Below are 18,926 nucleotides of genomic sequence, written 5' to 3'. Positions count from 1 at the left end.
GGAAGAGAAAGGGGAACAAGAATAGGAAGAGAACTTTCTCAAAAAAAAAAAAAAAAAAAAAAAAAGAATAGGAAGAGAACATTTATTAATATGATGGTCAAAATTATTTTAGCTACTAACGATTAATAGGTTGCATAGTAGTGTGTAAAAGTATCAATTTGAAACAATTTTAAAGACAAATAAAAAAATAAAATAAAAAATAAAAAAGTAGCTTTCCTTTTAAAAAAATAAAAATTTTAAAATGATCTCATTAAAGTATTTAGGTGGCAAATTTTTTATGAGAAAGCGACATGTGTACAAATTTAGGAGAAAAATAATGTCAACATATTTTGATTTAGTAATACTTAACTGTAAGATGGCTCTAGGTCGCGTCTCGTGCCAGAACCACGTGCTATGAGATTAGTTAGGCCCGGCCCATGACACGGCCTACGAGTTTTTTTGTCATGCCGTGCCCGACCGAAGTTCTCAAAAAAGTTGGCCCGTGCTCAACCCAGGCTCATGTGCCACCGTGCCGGGCTTGCGTACCTTATCAAATTTGCATTGATTTTAGCATGCTTTGTCGTGTCACGCCTTGTCGTCCCGCACTTTATCATGCTTTTCCCAAATAAAGGTAGTCCAGGCGCGACCCACACGCACAATATTGTGCCGTGCTTTTTTCGTGCCCATGTCGTGTCATTTTTTTTCATGCCGCGCTTCGGGCTGGCCTGGTGCCATCTTTAATTAACAATGGTGTAATTTCACTATATATGCCAAAAAAGAATATATATACATATGCAAAGTATGTTATTGTATTTTATCCATGTTATTTTTATATTAATTTTTTTAAATTTAATGTAATTAAATTATTGTACATGCACGGGACTTAACCTAGTTTCTCCCCTAAATTATAATTTCACATATCTAATATGTTTGATGCTTATAAGAAAGATTAATTCGAATCGTGCATCGTACGAGGATAACCTAATAGTAAATAAACTTGTAATATAAATTTGAACAGAATGACTTAAAGTGAAATTTGCTCGAAAAATAAAATAAAAAACATAAAGCGAAAAAATAAAGTTGTTCTCACAACATTAACAGGTCTTTCCAGTCTTGTGGCGTATTTACTTTCCCCACTTCGAATACAGATTCTATATTTTTTTCCCCCCTTATGAATAAGTTATTATAAAGATACATCATATTGTGAAGTCCCAACCATCATCAGACATTTTTTGAAAAATTAACAAATCCCTAGCACATTTGAGTACACCACAAGAATATTACACTAAACTATGTTGATACCTAAACCACTAGGTCGACCTGCTAGATTTAAATAGTATAAACCTAAATAGATTGGCTAGCACTGCATTTTTACCATCACGGCGTTTACTGGAAGTAATTTGGCCCCTGTGGCCAGCATATATCGGGCACAAACACAGCATTGTCAACCATGTGCTGAGACGATTTGGGCCAATACAGTCCTGACGCAGTGGGTGGTGATGGCACCTGGGGCACTGTCCAAGAAACATCTGGAACCTGGCCCAACCGATCATCGCTATCCAAATCATCTTCTATGGACCTTAGAATTGAAGAGTCGGAGTCTCCAAGCTTGCCACTGTCAGCCTGTCAAAAAGAGAACAGATTATGATGAATGCTGAAGGAAATGAAGAGTAAAAAGAGTTACCAATTTTAGAGTAAAATTTAGACAGAACACAGATAAACCTCCAGCAGTAGTCCAAGAATACCAAAACTAATGTATGCAAAAGTACGTGTAGAGCCTATATATATATATATGTCAAAAGACCTAAGGCATGGTTTACCTACCAAGAAAGTTAAGATAACTTATCAGGCCCAATTCTTCAAAGTTGGAGGGCTTTCTTACAGATATCAGAGCAATTGTAAATTTTAAGATATTTAGTTACCCATAATAATGTGTTAGGCTGTTAGCAATGTATCAGGTGCTGTGAATGTTATGATTTGTATCTTTATAATAAGGTTTCATATTTAGCTTATGGGTATATCACCTCACCCTCAAAAATTTCTTTTAATATGGCAGGTCCATGACTAGACAACAATATTGGCTCAACAGATGTCTAGGGGCAATTACCCAAGGAAAAGGACATACTACATATCATCGCAGGCAGATAAGCTAACACAGCAAAAACTTTGAGTTCAGTGTTGGACCATAGTAATTTCTTTATCTAGAAGCTGTGTAAAACTGAGGGAATTTTCCTAAAATAGCCTGCAGAATATTTCTTTAAAATGTAGTACTTGTTTGACCAGATTCTTTATACGCTTGATCATGGCCAAGAAGCTTGCTAAGTATAGTATGCTAACAAAGCCAGAATTTAAAGGAGGATTCCAGTTAAATACAACTTGCTCATTGAGGTTTGGATCAGCCGATTAGGAATCAAAGTACAACTTTTCTTCATTTACTGCAGGGTTGGTATGGGATCCTTTAATGGCCTAAGATAAAAGAGTTTCAGGGATGTTGATGAAGGGAGCTCAATATCGTCCATTAAAGGAACTCAAACAAATGAATGAGATTAATGGTCTGTACAGCCAAGGACTGAAAACATTTAAGTTGTGCCGTAGTAAGGAAGATTCGAATTACTTGAGAGAAAGAGATAAAAAAAAACAACCATCAAAAGGATTGCACGTCTGATCTTAAACTCATTTTCTGGAATCATTAATCCTTCCCCCTCACTCAGTTTTCTGAAACTTTCTTTCACAATTTGGGATGTTGCTCGTTGGAACTCTTGGTAGGTGAAAAAGGGCAGACCAAGGAGTTCCAATAGTCGATAGTCTGACAATGAACCTTAGTTATAGGGAGATGATTATTTTATGAGTATTGTTAATGTGTTAGTGGATGCTATTGAGTTAGTGGGCCATTCCACATTCTAGTTATGATGCTTATTTTTAGTAATGAAGTATGTTGTATGAGCTTATAAATGTGATTAATTGTTTGTCAAAAAAAAAAAGGTGATTATTTGAGGATGAATAGTAATGAAGTTATATTGTAGTAACTGTTCTTAACTTCATATTTAATTATTCATTCTCACTGGTTACTATCAAATAAATGATGAAAAAAAAAAAGAGGAAACAATGACCTATCAAATAAATGTAGAGCAAAAACCACCATGGAAAGTGAGGTCGGACAAAAAAAAAAAACAAAGATGGATAAAGTGCATCAAGCATGGAGAGAAGTGCTTCAAAGATATGATGCTAGGTGATAATTTGCATAATTGCATCAACAAAACTTATCAAGTGGTCAGAAGTGAATGACAAATAAAAGAGAAGTGCTTCATAGTTTTACTAATTTAATGCAGTAGAGCGAGTTTAAAGTAATGTTCCTTAATTATAGGGACATGATAATAGCCTGCAATTTATGGTTACTAGTCTATTGTACGTTCTAGTTATGGTTCTATTTTTTAATATTGTGGTACGTAGTATATTTAAGGAAAATTTGTGAAGAAGGTCCTTTTAAGTAGACCTTTTTGTGACAAAGGCCCTTTTATAAAAAAGGTGGCACAAAAGGTCTTTATATCATGTTTAGGTTGTGAGGAGGGTCCTTAAACCATTTTCCGGCGTTGACTTTTTATTTCCGGGCCAAAAAAAGCCACAGGTAAAGCACGTGATTTATTAAGTTCCCTTTTTTCCCTGATTTCTCTCATTGTGGGGAGGATTAGCCTTGAATTACTTTGAATATCCTTCAATTTTAATTTATGTGATTACAATTGAAGTTATAGTGTTAATTGTTTTCAGAAATTAGGGTTTAATAGGGGAAAAAAGGGAAAAATGAGGGAAAAGAGGAGGGAGAAAAGAGAGAACTTTGATGTGACTTTTTTTGGCCGAAAAATAACAAAGTCAATGCCAAAAAATGGTCAAAGGACCCTCCTCACAACCTAAACATGATATAAGGACCTTTTGTGCCACCTTTTTTATAAAAGGGCCTTTGTCACAAAAAGGTCTACTTAAAAGGACCTTCCTCACAAATTGTACTATATTTAATGAGCATATAAAAGGAATTGATGTGGTATGTGATTGTTTGGAGATGAATAGTAAATAAGATTATTATGTTGCAAATGTTCTTCTGTTCTTACTTCATTACTCATTCTCTGACATAAAGACCACTTCAGCATATAATCAAACAATGACCCCAATCAAAGCCTTCTTTTGGAGTATTGAACAATTGCAACAAATTAGAAAACCTAAATTGAAATTAATCCCGATAATGTAAAATCCCTAACATGATTTGTCAAAAAAAAAAAAAAAAAAAAAAAAAAAAAAAAAAAAAAACTAACATGAGATATTAGTTAGTAATTACAACTTCAAGAAAGGGAGAACTTACCTATAGTGAGCCCAACAATCAATTTGTTGCCTGGATCTTAAATTATGATGGATTTTGAGCAAGATTAATAAAGCAACAGTGTGGGGGTTTTAAATTGAAAGGAATTTGAAAAATGAAAAGGAAAATAATTAAAAGCAGGGGAGATGTTGGCCACATTGACGGCAGTTTGTAACAGAGACACAAACAAAAACTTTATATTAGGTAGCTGCTTTTGTAAATTGACAATAGGCAGTTGTCATAAGAGAATGAGGCAAAAACTTTGAAGAGATTTCCAAGGGATCTTGCAAAGGAGGGGCTCTTACAAAGCATCTCTCTTCCTGGGGTTTGTGAGACCTACCATCGAATAGTCTTTTCTATTAAGAAGTTGAAGAGATATAGTAAAGAACAGAAGGCACACTAAACCTTAAGCGTTGACGTGACACCGTTAGCAAATAAGAAATAAATTTTAGCACATTGTCTAGTCATTAGTTTTTCATCGATTCAATCACTACCGCAAGCTAAGGGCATCCTTATGGCAACCCAAGTAATGCCAGAACGTCAAATACTCACTCAGAATGATGAAAACTAGGCTTGTGGATAATTATCAAACATGATGCCAACTTCCAAGCCTCAACAAACCCAGGAAACCCAACCTTGTAATAATTATCATCACTATTTTCCCACCCACGCTCTCCCCAAATAAAGACAACCTTTAGTCCATCTGATCAATGGATACCTTGCATTGTATCTTCTTCAAGGGCAGAGCCCGCAGAGGCCAAAACATGAGGTTAAGCATGATATTTGATAAAAGTAACTATAAGCATACCTTTGATGATCCATTGTCGGGGAAACCATAATTTAATTGGAAGTCATTCAGTCCAAGAAACTCATCCATGGGCCACTGAGGCAGGGTTCCTGCAGCAGAACCACCAGCTACAGTCATTCTAGATTGAGTTATGTCCTCAAGAGCACTACTTTGCACAGGTTGAATTTTGGGAAATTCACTGGCCACTAGCTTTGTCATGCTCCTCTTAGATGGCATAAGAGCCTCAATTCCTCTTTGAACAGGGTCAGCTTTGGCATATTCAGTGGTGGTTGATGCAGGAGCACTCCTCTTTAGTGTAGCACGATTTTCACCATCCGAGACTTTCTCTCCAGAATGACTTTTCCCTACAGAAGAAGAAGAACCAGGTTCCGTGGGCTCAAGTCCCACTTTTACTCCAGTTAATAGAAATCTTTGATGGGTTGAGACAAAGGCATTTGCAGTGTGGATGGAAATATCACACTTCCTGCAAAGTAAAGCTCGGTCTTCAAGGCAAAAGAAGTAGCCAACTGTTTCCTGCAATACATTCCATGTCGCATCATAACAAATAAAGTAAGTATAGAGGGGAAATGCAGTGAACAAAGAAACAGCAAAAATAGTATACAAATGCCAAGGCCATTGACCTAATATTGATGCAACCAAATATTTGCAAATCACATTTACCAAGGTTGGACTCCCTTAAGGTACACATCATGACATCAACAATATCTTACTTCATAGACCCATATATCCTTTTCATACACTGATACATCTCTTGATATACTAATCACATCATCCCTACGTCATGTCATAGATTGCCTTCCTTCTCAAAATCAGAAAATCCCCATAAACATCAGAGCAGATTTGAGAATTACAGTGCTGATTATCAATACCAAATTGATGTTGCTACTTTATTAATATTGGAAGCAAATAAGAAAGATTTGACATCCAGAATTTGATCAACATTTCCAATGTTTTTTTTACAACAATATGATAATTCTTCTTTATATCTGATCCCTACCTTTCAAAGCAATATACTACAGCCTAAAACAAAACAATATTTCACAAATTTGAATGGTTTGAGTAAACATGGGGCTGCAATATTACTAGTGCTATTAGGATATTTTGTCATCAACTACCTCACATATTGCACAATTCGAAAACAATAACCATAATAAAATTAGAAAAAAAAAAAAAAAAAAAAAAAAGATATTCCTTCTGTCCCTAAATATACGCCACATTTCTATTTTGGAATGTCCGGAAATAGCAGTCAACTTTCTAAATTTAAACAGGAAAACTAATTTGTCCATATTACCCTCAATAAAAATAAATAAATAAATAAACCAAACCCATACAAACTACATTGTGGGCTTGTGACATAAAAAAATGTAAGTTTTTAAATTGATAGGGATAATTATCGTATACCAATCCAATTATATTAACGCCCTTTAATCCCCTATTGCCCTATTACTTAGGGACGGAGTGAATGATAATTTTGTTATAGTAACACCATCTATATGGTAATAACATAACAAACGAATGTGATACATAACAAACGATACAAATTCTTAAATGGACCTGGTTCACACTAATTTATTGTGGATCACTATCATTAGAGGAATTATAGTTGTTTTATTAATATAAAAATGGTTTTTATAATAATAAAAAAAGTTCAGTTGAAATAAAAGTCATTTTTGTAATATATAGGCTATAAGAGGTTAATATTTTTGATAAAATATTCAATATGAATAATAAAGGCCACTATGTTAAAATCAGGGTCATAACGTCGTATTTTAAATTCACAATAACATTAAACGTTATACAAGTATTAATAAAGGTTACTATGTTGAAAATATGGTTACTATGTTCAAAATAAGGGTCACTATATCCAAAATAATGTCAGTTGCGTGTGTATAAACCTCGGGTCCACAATAATATTATTGTGAACCAGGTCCACGCAAGTCTTTCTAAACAAACGAATGTGATTTTGAATAAATTTACCAAATAACTCAAATTATTTAGGGTCAAACTAGGTCATTTGTACCTTAACACATGATCCAAAAATGATTAATTTAATCATACTCCCTTTGTCACTATTTGTTTATCTTGACAACATGGCGCGATTACAAAACCAAACATTTGACAATTAATCCTCGCCTAAATATTAATCCGTAGTTATAATACGAAGTACTAATAAATACTCCGTAAAAAAACAATGTCATGTGGGATCTCAAAAAACTCGTCTCAATTTTTTATTTTTTTTTTTTTTTTTATTTTTTTTTTTTTTTTTGAAAGAACTCGTCTCAATTCTTATTTTCTAAACATAGACTTTACACTAATTTTTCCTAATTAAATATATTTACATTTGAAATAAGCGTTGGAAACTACAAAAAAAAAATATCAGGAAAAACATAGAGAATAAATTATCCTGATTTACAGCACTTCCTGTATTTTCAACTATTTTTCTACTACACCCAATTCAAAATTAGGGGAAAATATTCATCAAAAAAATTTAGGTCGCAGAAATCAAAGAATTGGAATCAATAATCAAATCAAACCATCAAAAATAAAAAGAACAACAACAAAAATCAATCAGAGATTCAGAGAAAAAAAAAAACCTGGCAAATATCGCAATTGGGCATGTGAGAAGAAGAGTTGGACAAAGAAACACGCTGATGTTTACTAGCAAGCTTATTAGCAGCATGAACCTTCTCATCGCAATCATGGCACAAGGCGGCTTCATCGGCGCAGCAAAGTACGGTCGCCTCGGCCGTCTCACAGACATTACATTGAATTTTCATGGTTGATTATACAAATTAATGCAAAACCCTAGGAGAGAGAAAATGAAATGGTGGAGTTACAGAGAGATTCTGGAAACCAGAAAAATGTGTGATGAACAAGTTCTGTTGATTTTTTTTTTTTTTTTTTTTTTGTTGGTTGGGTTCAGTGAATGCACCGAAACTTGGAGAAATGGAATGGGAAGGATAGGATGTTTTGATTAATTAAAAAATTCTAAAGAGGAAAGATATTTTGGTGGTAAATTTAAGGACAGTATTTAAATTCAATTCAATTACTTCTTTTGTCCATCCATTCTTTGACTTTACACTTCCTAATTAAACTACAGTATTTTTATTTATTTTTTTTAAAAAAGAAATTAAACTATTACTTTTCACTTCCTCTGTTTTTTTTTAACAAAAATTTAATTAAATATTTCAATTTGATTCTTATCCTATTCACATATTACAGAATTACGAGTATCATTTTAAAAATTCTTTAGTTTACAGTAAGTCATTTTTTATTTTTTTTTTGGCTATATGCATAAGATTAAACACAATCATGTATGAAGGAGCAGAACTAGGGGCTGAGGTGGGCCTTGGCCTCCCCTGGATTTTGGTTCACCCTTTGGGCTAATTCAGGCTCGGGATCGATTTTGGGTGGTTAGGTTTTAGTCTCCTCCCAATTGTTGTTGCGGGGGGTCACAGGTTCTCCTACCAAGTGCATTCTCAATCACCACTGCATCAACAACCAATTAGTGTATTATAACTTAAGGCCTGTTCATTTCATCTTAGTTTCAGTTCAGTTCATTCAGTACAGCTTCAATCAATTCACTTTAGCTCCTAATTTCCATTTCTAATAAAATATTCAGTTCAGTTCAGTAAATGTGAACAGATCCTTAGGCCCCGTTCTTTAGAGCTGCTCTGCTCTGCTCAAAAGAAATCTGCTTGGCTCAAAAGAAATCTGCTCTGCTCTATTTTCAAATAAAAATTCATAATAACAACAATAATAATTAATATTCCATAATAATAATTAATATTGTATTGATGATAATAATTTATTATTTTGAATAATTATAATAATTACTAATATTAAAAATAATTTTAATAATTATTAATATTAATAATAATTAATATTTATTAATCATAATAATAATTATCAATAATAATATTTAATAATTCAAAATATTAAGAATTAATATTTAATAATATTATTGATAATAATTTCTAATAATTATAACAATTCTTTCAAAAAATAATAATAATAATAATAATAACAATTTCTTTTATAAACATTTGATATTAGAATCACAATTTGTAAAAACATTTTCTGTGGGTATTGATTGTTAGTTCATTTAGTTGAATTATTTTTCAAATCTTTCCAAACATTTTAAGATTTTTTTTTATAAAAAGAGGTTGTTTTCAAGTAGTACTTTGTATATTATTATTATTAGGGTTAAAAATATATGATTAAGATAAATTCATAAAAATATTCATTATTACTCATTAAATCATTTTATTTTAAAATTTTTGTGAAATAAATATAAGTAAACCGTTGTCTTTTATCTTTCTACTATTAACATATTTTAAATATGGTACACATGTATTTATGTTTTCACTCACTTAAATCGTATAATAATAATAATAATAATAATAATAATAATAACAACAACAACAACACAACAGCAACAACAACAACAATAGTAATAATAATAATAATAATAATAATAATAATAATAACATTAACAATAGTATTAATAATAATGTTGAAACCTGCTCTGCTCGGCTCGGCTCTGCTCTGCTCTGTACTGCTATCTTGAAATCTGCTCTGCTCTGCTGACCCCTACTCTGCTCAGAAGCTCAAAAGAACAAGACCTTAGTTGATTTTGGGTAAAATTTGAGTTCCTTAAATCTCAAGTTCGAACCTTCCGTTGACACTTTTTTTTTGCTGCCTCATTTTTTTTAACATCTCGATATACTCTGTATTATTTCATGCACAAAATATAACTACATAGTTTGCCCCTCCCCCCCCCCCCCCCCACCTATTCCGCTAGTTTTTTAATATCAATTTTATATACTCCGTAATTTATACTACGTACTTTTTTTAATTAAATACTTACATTTTTGTTAAAGATACAGATTGGAAAGGGTGTGGGTCAAACTAAATAAAACATCTAAAAAGACACAGAGGATGTACTGTACTTGCAACATTATTGCATCATCCATACACTCTGTTATTAAGTCATATCGTGATATATACAAAAGTAAAAATATAATCAAGCAACGTATTCGATTCATCTAATTTGTACTAATTAAAGATTGAACTTAGGTAGCCTATAATCAGAACTTATTATAACTAGTGATTGATATGTAAAACAAAATATAGTCAAGTATAATCTTATTAGACATTTAGACTCACCTTAATGTTTAGTTTTATAATACCAACTTGAAAGATTTTTACTCAGTTAATTTAAGACATTAATAGCTAAAGATTAATATTTTTGGGCCTCAGATCAGTTTAAACTTTTGGTTGAATTAAATCCTTCAACAAATATAAATATATAGGATCAAAACTGTTGCAAGTAAAGTGTAATGAAAGAAATACGCTTATATAAATAATATGAAAGGTCAAACAGTTAGATATTGTAAAACCTATGAAATACTCTCTTCTATAAATTTTATCTATATCATATCATCACTAATATATAAAACCGGTCTTGCAGGCAACGAGCATTGACACTTGACATTCCAATTTTTCGCCAAGTATAGAGTCACGTAGGCGATAAATTAGTATTATTATGACACGTAAGATACTAAATAAGCGAAATTTGAATACATTTTTGTAAGATAAAAATGTTGCATAATGTTTTATTATTGATATATTTCATTAAACTTTAACTTCAACCACTACTCCAATAACACATCTTATACTTAAAATGTTTTGTTAAAAGACTTAACTATAATCACAAATATTGAAGATTTAATGTTTAATCTTATACATAAATATTCAACAATAATCTATAATAACAATCTATAATTGTTATTACTATGTATAAAAGCTCATTTTTAATATATATAATGATTGGGGACATCATTTAGGCCAAAAACTTGTTTTATAATTAAAAGAAATATATTTAAATTAGTATGAGATGGGGATGGGTTTAGAGAAAGGGATATTATTAAATAGGAGTGTTAAAATTAAAGAATGAATGAAAGTGGTGGAAAATAGAGGGGAAAGAAGAAACACGTGGTGGTTAAGTGATTGGTGTTAGTGGACAAGGCCAAGAACCTTGAGATTTTCTTTCAATTTCAATAGTCAAATTGGGGCTCATATTTGAGGAAGAAAGAGAGACAACAGAAAAAGATCTACGATACTTTCATGTTTTGAAAGCGCCTACACACTTGTACTACAAAGACAGCTTGTCAGCTTGTATAACTGGCTTTATAAGTTTATATTGTGCATCCTGATTTTGTAGGCCTCTTTGCCAACCTATATTGGACCATATGGAATGAGATCGGACTATGATATTTTACCTGTAAAATTTAGAGACGGGATGGTCGCGTTAGTATGGGAATCTGACTGAACCTATAAATCGGTCAAAATCCTAACTTGGACGAGATTAACTTTTTCTACATATTTGTAATTTTTTTTGGTAAAATTAGGCCTCAATAGCATCAACTATAGATTGGGTACAATGAATAGCACAACCTTAACCGGGTGCAATCTACATCACAAACTATTAAGTTTGGTGCAGAAAATGTGTTAAATGACATCGAAAAGAGTTTCCCCCCCCCCCTTTTTATTTTTATTTATTTTAATTTTCCCTAAATTATTTAGTTATTTTATGATACCTAGCACATACTCCCTAATTACTTTTCTTTAACATATTTTGTAATTCATGATGAATTGCAATCAAATAGATTATGTTTGGCAAAATAAGTTTTCTAGTGTCTTAATTGAAATTTCATGACACAAATTATGCAAATTCATCCAGAAAACACATCATATCAACAAATCATCATAATACCAAAGAATAACCTAATTTCATAAAATTATGTCAAAAAAAAAAAAAAAAAAAAGAAGAGTAACCCAATGCATGTATTCAATACAAATGTAGAAATTGAGTTTCATAAATCTATAATTTACCAAATTACAATTTAAAGAATGACTTGTACTGTGCCAAGTGATTGCCTAAGATTTTAGGATTGATCTTAGGGCCTGTTCACATTTACTTAATTTCAATTCAGTTCAGTTCAACTTCAATTAGTTCAGTTCAGTTCAACTTCAATCAGTTCAGTTCAGCTCCAATCAGTTCAGTTCAACTCAGTTCAACTCCTAATTTCCCTCCCTCATAAAATATTCATTTCAGCTTAGTTCAGTTCAGTTCAGCTCCAATCAGTTCAGTTCAGTTTTTCTCCAATCAGTTCAGTTCAGTAAATGTGAAGAGGCCCTTAGTCTTTTCCTCTTTTACGTCGGTGTAATTCAAGTAGAAGTATTAATTTTTACTACTTGGGGGCAATAAGTGAATTATAATTAAAAGGCATGTAGAATTTCCAGTCTCCGATATTATTTATGACTTTTTCTGCACCAAACTTAATAGTTTGCGATATAGAGTGCACTCAATTAAGGTTGTGCTATTATCAGCACCCAACCTATAGTTGGTGCTATTAAGACCAATTGGCATTTTTGTAATACTTCATTTGTTTCATAATGATTGACACACTTTGACTTTTTTTTTTTTTTTACTATTCATAATATAGTTCGTATTGAGGCTTTGTTTTCTTCGTCTAATCCAAACAATAATACAATATTCTATAAAAATAATTTAAGTTTAATAAAAATAAATTAAGTTTAGCAAAAAAAATAGTTTTAGTTTAGTAAAATAAGTTTGCATTAATCTATTATTATTATATAAAGAGAAATGATAATTTGGTTGATAAATTTTGATTTTCCTAAAATACCCTTCAACATTTTAAAAATTACATTTTCACCCATTATAAGTGCAATTAAAAAAAAAAAAAAAACCTATCCTATCATGATTTATAGCTACCCCTCATTTTTTAATTAAAAAAAAAAAAAAAAAACGTTTTACAAAAAATTCATCTAAAAAAAATAGAGAACTGATTTTGATGCACACGCAAGAATTTTCGGTCTCTTAGCTTGTAAATGTAATCACCAAGTTTAAAGAACATGTATCATAGAGAATTAGTATCATGTCTACCTCGTGTTTGTATCATATCGAGCTCTTTTTTTTTTTTTTTTTTTTTTTTTTAAGGCCATATCATGTCAGGGCCTGTCTTGACTTAATACCATTTGAATGCTTTGATTGTTTCGGCTCATATACGACTATACGAGCCTATCCTTCTCATCTTCTTCACTATATTGGTTAGACAAACATTCATAATCAGCATTAAAGAGAAAGGAAGATAGTAAGCTCCTCCAAGGCCTTGAACATCAATATCTTTTTCATTTTTGTAAAATTTTATTTTACTTCCTAAAAATGCTAATGGTGAGGTTTAAATAAATAAAGTAAAATCGTTAACACCATTAGAGAATTTTTTTTAACTTCCCCTAAACATTACGGGACTTGTTATTCATCGCCCGCAAATCTCTACATAAAGCCCACATTTTATAATTTTTTGACAAATTTGCCCTTTTTATAATTTTAACCGAAGATAAATTTTTCGCACTAAAAAAATGTGGAGCAGCACCGGATCGCCGAGGATCACCGGAGAATCGCCGTCGTCATCGGAAAACGAGGTTCGTAACGCATCGTAAGGACGAAATGGTGGCTGGCGCCTAGCCAAAAGGCCATGCCGTGGTTGTGGCGCCTAGCCAGGACGCCGCCACCGTGGTAACGGCGCCTAGTGGAGAAGCCTCGAACATGGTAGTGGCGCGTGGCCAGGACGCCGGAGCCACGGCCAGGGCGCCTGGCCAGGACGCCGCCACCATGGCGGCGGCGTCCTGACCAGGCGCCCCGGCCGTGGCTCCGGCGTCCTGACCAGGCGCCCAGGCCGTGGCTCCGGCGTCCTGGCCAGGCGCCACTAGGGGAATATATATATATTTTTTTTTATTTATTTTTTAATTTAATCCCCTTTTTTTTTTTTGTTTTTTTTGTTTTGTTTTTGTTTTTTTTTTATTTGTTTGTTTGTTTTTATTTTTGTTTGTTTTTCTTTTTTTTTTTTTTTTTTTTAATTTAATCCCCTTTTTTTTTTTGGTTTTTTTGTTTTTTTTTTTGTTTTTTTTTTATTTGTTTGTTTGTTTTTATTTTTGTTTGTTTGTTTTGTTTTTGTTTTTTTTTTATTTGTTTGTTTGTTTTTTTTTTTTTGTTTGTTTTGTTTTTGTTTTTTTTTTGATTTGTTTGTTTGTTTTTTTTTTGTTTGGTTTTGTTTTGTTTTTGTTTTTTTTTTGATTTGTTTTGTTTTTTTTTTGTTTATTTGTTTTTGATTTTTTTTTGCTTGTGGTGTTTTATTTTGTTTTGTTTTTTTTTTGGAATTTTTTTGTTTTTGTTTGCTTGTGTTGTTTTATTTCCTTTTAATTTTTTTTGGAGGGAATTAATTTTTTTTTTTAATTAAGTTTTTTTAATGCATCTTTTATTTTGTGTTTGTTTTTGTTTTATTTTGTTTTGTATTTGTTTATTTTTTTTTATTATGGTTTTTTTTGTTTGTTTATTTATGTTTGATAAATTTGAAATGAAATGTGTGTTATTATTTTGTTTTTTAAATGTATTATGCGTTAAATATAAAAATGATATTTAGAAATTTAAAATTTAGAAATTGCGTTTGTGATAATTTTGTGTTAAGTGTATTAATTTAATCTTAATGTAATTATATTTATACGTTATATGTTATTGTTACAGGATTATGGTGGAGACGGAAATGATTACAGTGGGATTTTTGTACATGATGGCCTGTTCGAAGATGCTCAACAAGCGATTGATTGGGCAAAACAGGTTGCAATTAGATCAGGCTTTTGTTTAGTAGTAGCAACTCATAAATCTCAACGGGATGGTAGAATGGATCGCATTTTGAGATGCGACCGTTATCGCAAAAGAGAAGAACGAGATTTCAGTAAAGCGATTCGGTTTGACTCAAAGCGAAAAGGTTGTGGGTGTCAGTTCCGAGTTAAGGTTCGACAACATCAAAGGCGTGACGGTTGGGAAGTGAAGGGTGCAGTCATGCATTTCGGCCTTGGTTTACATAGTCGAGCCTATTATCCATGTACAACGGTTCTGCCCTGGTGTTCGCGCGAGACCGTCACCAGACCGGTAAGGGACGTTGCTATTGGATTTCTTGGGCCGTCATACAGACATTTTATCCGATTAGACATGTCACCCGATTTTCCGGTCCCACATATCATACCGAAGTGGTATGAAATTCGTAGAGCAAGCGTGGAGGGTTGGGATGCTTTGTACCATGCTCGCGTGCAACAGTGGAACAATTTAATTGCCATGTAGTTTTTGTTGATGTACACCTACCTTTTACTATGAGGCCTTGTATTGTCAATACTATGTCATTTCTATGTGTTCATTTTTAAAAGATAATGTTTCATTTTAAAAACTAACAACAATAATTTCACAATATTACAAACTAAAAAGATAATATTGAATTTTAAAAACTAAGAACAATAATTTCAAATATTACAAACTAAAAAGATAATGTCTAATTTCAAATATCAGTAATCCCTCTGTGACGCCCACTGCCACTGCTCAAGGGTCCGTTCCAGATCGTCAATAACAGCTCTGCCTGATGCACTCGTCATGCAGTCCCTTTCCTCAAAAAGTCGGTGTCCCAACTGCATAATCTTGCCCATCCACTACACAAAACAAAAAACATGAAACGACGTATTATACATATATATATTAAAATAAGAGAACAACAAATAAAAGATGAGACGTACCGCATAAGAGGCAGTGGCAGGTGGCACATCGTCATCATCTGCGTCGTCGATGTCTTTGATCAACCTCGGGTGCGAGTGCCGGATGTACCATTCCATGTAGTGCTGGTCACACATGGCAGTCACCCCACTTGGCGGCCGCTGCAGCTCCGCCGTCCATAGGCGGGCAACCATCGGAAACTGCTCCCACATGGATATCATGTTTTCCGGCCACTGTACCTCTAAGGGGGACATCCTGTCAAGCGATAACCGTATGGAGCGCAGGCGGTCAACGGACTGATTCAGTAGATCGTACTCCTCACGACGTCAATACTCTTCCCCGCACCAGGTCCAAATTGCGATGCCTAACTCCAAGTAAATAACGAAACATAATAACGAAAACAAATTAAAAAAAGTCGAAAATAAACACAAAAGCAAATAAACAAGTCACGGAAATATAATTATAAACATAAAAAATATAAATATATACAAGACAATATACATATAAACATAAGAAATATAAACATAAACATATACCAAAAACAAAAAATATAAACTACAAACAAAAAAAAAACAAACATAAACAAAAACAAAAACAAAAAATATTACCAAAAACAAAAAATATAAATACAAAAAAGGACGAAAATAAACACAAAAGCAAATAAACAAGTAACGGAAATAAAATTATAAACATAAAAAATAAAAATATAAACAATACAATATAAATAAAAACATAAAAAATATAAATATAAACATAAAAAAATATAAATATGAACAAAACAATATACCAAAAACAAAATATATAACCAAAAACAAAAAATATAAACAACAAACTAAAAAATGAAAAACATAAACAAAAACAAAAAATCAAAAATGCAAAGAAAAAACCAAAAACAAAAAACTAACAAAACTTAAAAAATTTAAAATTGCAAAAACTTAAAAAAAGAAGAACATCAAAATTTTAAAGAAAATTTATAAAAAAAAAAAAGGGAACTTATAATTTTTTTACATACAAAAATATAATTCAAAAAAAAAAAAAAAATACATAGGAACATAAAATTAAAAATTAAAACCAGAAACAATTTTTTTTTTAAAAAAAAAATAGAACATAAAATTAAAACAAATAAAAAAACAAAATTTTAAAAAAAAAAGATAAAAAAAAAAGGGAACATACAATTTAAAAAAAAGAAAAACAATTTTTTTTTTTAAAAAAAAAAAAAAATTCGAAAATAAAATTTAAAATTAAAAAAAACAAAAAAAAAAATTTAAAAAAAAAAGAGAAGGAGGCGCCTAGGCAAGACGCCCGTACGGTGGTGGCGGCGCCTAGCCCAGACGCCACTACCACGGCTGTGGCGCCTAGCCTATGCGCCGCCGCCGTGGTAGTGGCGTCTGGGCTAGGCGCCGCCACCGTATGGGCGTCTTGCCTAGGCGCTTCCTCCGTGGTGGTAGCGTCTCGCCTTGGCGCCCCACCGTCGCCGGAGGTTTTTTTTTTAAAAAAAAAATTACAAAAATTTAAAAAATTACCTTCTGGCCGGCAAACCGCCTTCCGCCCACCGCCGGTGCCGCCACTTCCTTGCCGGGCCGCCTCGACATAGCTCTGGAAATAATTTAGAGAGAGAAAGTGGAAGTAGAGAGTAGAGAGAGAAATTGTGTTTTTTAGTTTGAGGGCAAAAGTGTCATTTCACTCTTATTTTGTGGGCTTTATGTAGGAATTTGCGGGCGATGTTTAACAGTTCACAACATTACTACTCTATAATCCTCTTTGACTAGAGTTTGAGCACATATATAGACAACTATCCACTGCATTACAGTTTGTACTCATATACACTTTTCTTCTGAAATTATCAGTTACTAGAGTGTACCCGTGTAAAATGCATGTGATATATAAGAAAAAATATTTTTAAAATACGGAATGTTGATTTTGATGTTATAACTTAGACTTGAGCTGCAATGGTCGGTTTTGAATTGGTCGGCTCTGTTGAACCCTACTTAGCTCTGCTCTACTGAGTATTAATAATCTGCTGACACTTGTTCTACCCTGCTGACATTGCTCTGCTGAAATATGATATTCTCTGCTTTGCATGGAAGCTAAAAAAAACAGGGTCTTACTCTTTTATGTCGGTGGCCACGCAATGTAGCCAGCTATTATGGGGTTTACTTTGTCAAAGTTATAGAGGTTACCCGTTCAGTGTTATAAGGGTTACTCAGTTAGTGTCATATGGGTTAGTGTCTTACTCTAGGAGTTGCATACTTTATACTGTTGCAAGTAGTTATTCGGTGAGGCCAGTTGCGCAAAAACGTATTGTACTTTTTTTTTTTTGATGATTAGAGAAGTGAAAATTGTCTGGAGGGTAGTCCCTAAAAAATGCATATAGTTGAAGGCTTGGGTATTTAGAGTACTATAGTGAATTGTTGATAAAGGAACTGTATATTCGTACTAATGCATGACATATATTATACAACGTACCAAAAAATAATAGGCGTAAAACAAAGTGAAGGGTTAGCACATAGTGTTTTAAAAAAAGTGAATTGTTGGGGATTTTGAGTGCTATTGTGAATCGTTGATAAATGAACTGTATACTCGTGCTAACGCACGGAATATACGTATGTCGTATGTATATGTAAAAGAAAATGAATTATGTGGAAGTTATAATGGTATAGGTTTTTTTTTTAAAAAAAAAAATATAAAAAAAAAGAGAAGTGGAAGTGATTAGTGATATGGTTAAAGTTGGAGAGGAAGTTATCCAAAAAAAAAATAATAATTAAATAGAACGCATAGAATTGCTCCATTTCAGAATTAGAGTGATGTGGTGAGAAGTTGTAAAAACGACTCTTAAATTATATATTAGATACTAGAGCATACCCATGCAGCCGTGCTTCGCACGGCAAACATTATATGAGAAAAAAAACTATCTAAAGTGAAATGTTGGTGGTTATTGCTTATTGGTATACTTGAAAAAAATACTACTAAAAAATAGTGGACTGGGTACTGTGGGTAGGGTAGTTATTGATGTTTTAAAAATATAAAAAAAATAATAATAAAAAAAATGATCAATAAAATGTGAGGATTGGGGATTGTGGTGATATTGACTCTACAATTATAATATACAAGTAGATTACTTACATACTTATGCTAATAGCGTGACTAAAATTACTAATGTGTCA

At 32.4% G+C, this 18,926-nt stretch overlaps 2 protein-coding genes across 2 annotated transcripts; both read right to left on the bottom strand.

The window, feature by feature from the left end:
- Positions 1-984: 984 nt before the first annotated feature.
- LOC110702767 (B-box zinc finger protein 22-like) lies at positions 985-8,119 on the bottom strand. Its single transcript, XM_021880513.1, has 3 exons — positions 7,730-8,119; positions 5,136-5,648; positions 985-1,602 (listed from the first exon to the last, which is right to left on the bottom strand). The coding sequence occupies exons 1-3, from the start codon at positions 7,910-7,912 to the stop codon at positions 1,366-1,368; spliced, it is 933 nt and encodes a 310-aa protein (XP_021736205.1). The 5' UTR covers positions 7,913-8,119; the 3' UTR covers positions 985-1,365.
- Positions 8,120-15,517: 7,398 nt separating this feature from the next.
- LOC110702766 lies at positions 15,518-16,213 on the bottom strand. The gene is made up of 2 exons (XM_021880512.1): positions 15,786-16,213; positions 15,518-15,701 (listed from the first exon to the last, which is right to left on the bottom strand). The coding sequence occupies exons 1-2, from the start codon at positions 16,014-16,016 to the stop codon at positions 15,561-15,563; spliced, it is 372 nt and encodes a 123-aa protein (XP_021736204.1). The 5' UTR covers positions 16,017-16,213; the 3' UTR covers positions 15,518-15,560.
- Between the last annotated feature and the right edge of the window lie 2,713 nt (positions 16,214-18,926).

This window comes from Chenopodium quinoa, unplaced genomic scaffold (genome assembly GCF_001683475.1).
Source record: "Chenopodium quinoa cultivar QQ74 unplaced genomic scaffold, ASM168347v1, whole genome shotgun sequence".
Lineage (NCBI taxonomy): Eukaryota > Viridiplantae > Streptophyta > Magnoliopsida > Caryophyllales > Amaranthaceae > Chenopodium > Chenopodium quinoa.
Note: the sequence above shows the minus strand (reverse complement) of the source record. Positions and strands in the feature narration are given on the sequence as shown.

Bases quoted from the DNA above. Each gene is read 5' to 3' on its own strand.
- LOC110702767 (XM_021880513.1), bottom strand. From the start codon at position 7,912: ATGAAAATTCAATGTAATGTCTGTGAGACGGCCGAGGCGACCGTACTT. The intron at 5,649-7,729 runs GTTTTTTTTTTT...AATGTATTGCAG, and splicing joins CCAATTGCGATATTTGCCAG to GAAACAGTTGGCTACTTCTT. The intron at 1,603-5,135 runs GTATGCTTATAG...TCTTTTTGACAG, and splicing joins CCGACAATGGATCATCAAAG to GCTGACAGTGGCAAGCTTGG.
- LOC110702766 (XM_021880512.1), bottom strand. From the start codon at position 16,016: ATGTCCCCCTTAGAGGTACAGTGGCCGGAAAACATGATATCCATGTGG. The intron at 15,702-15,785 runs GTACGTCTCATC...TGTTTTGTGTAG, and splicing joins CTGCCACTGCCTCTTATGCG to TGGATGGGCAAGATTATGCA.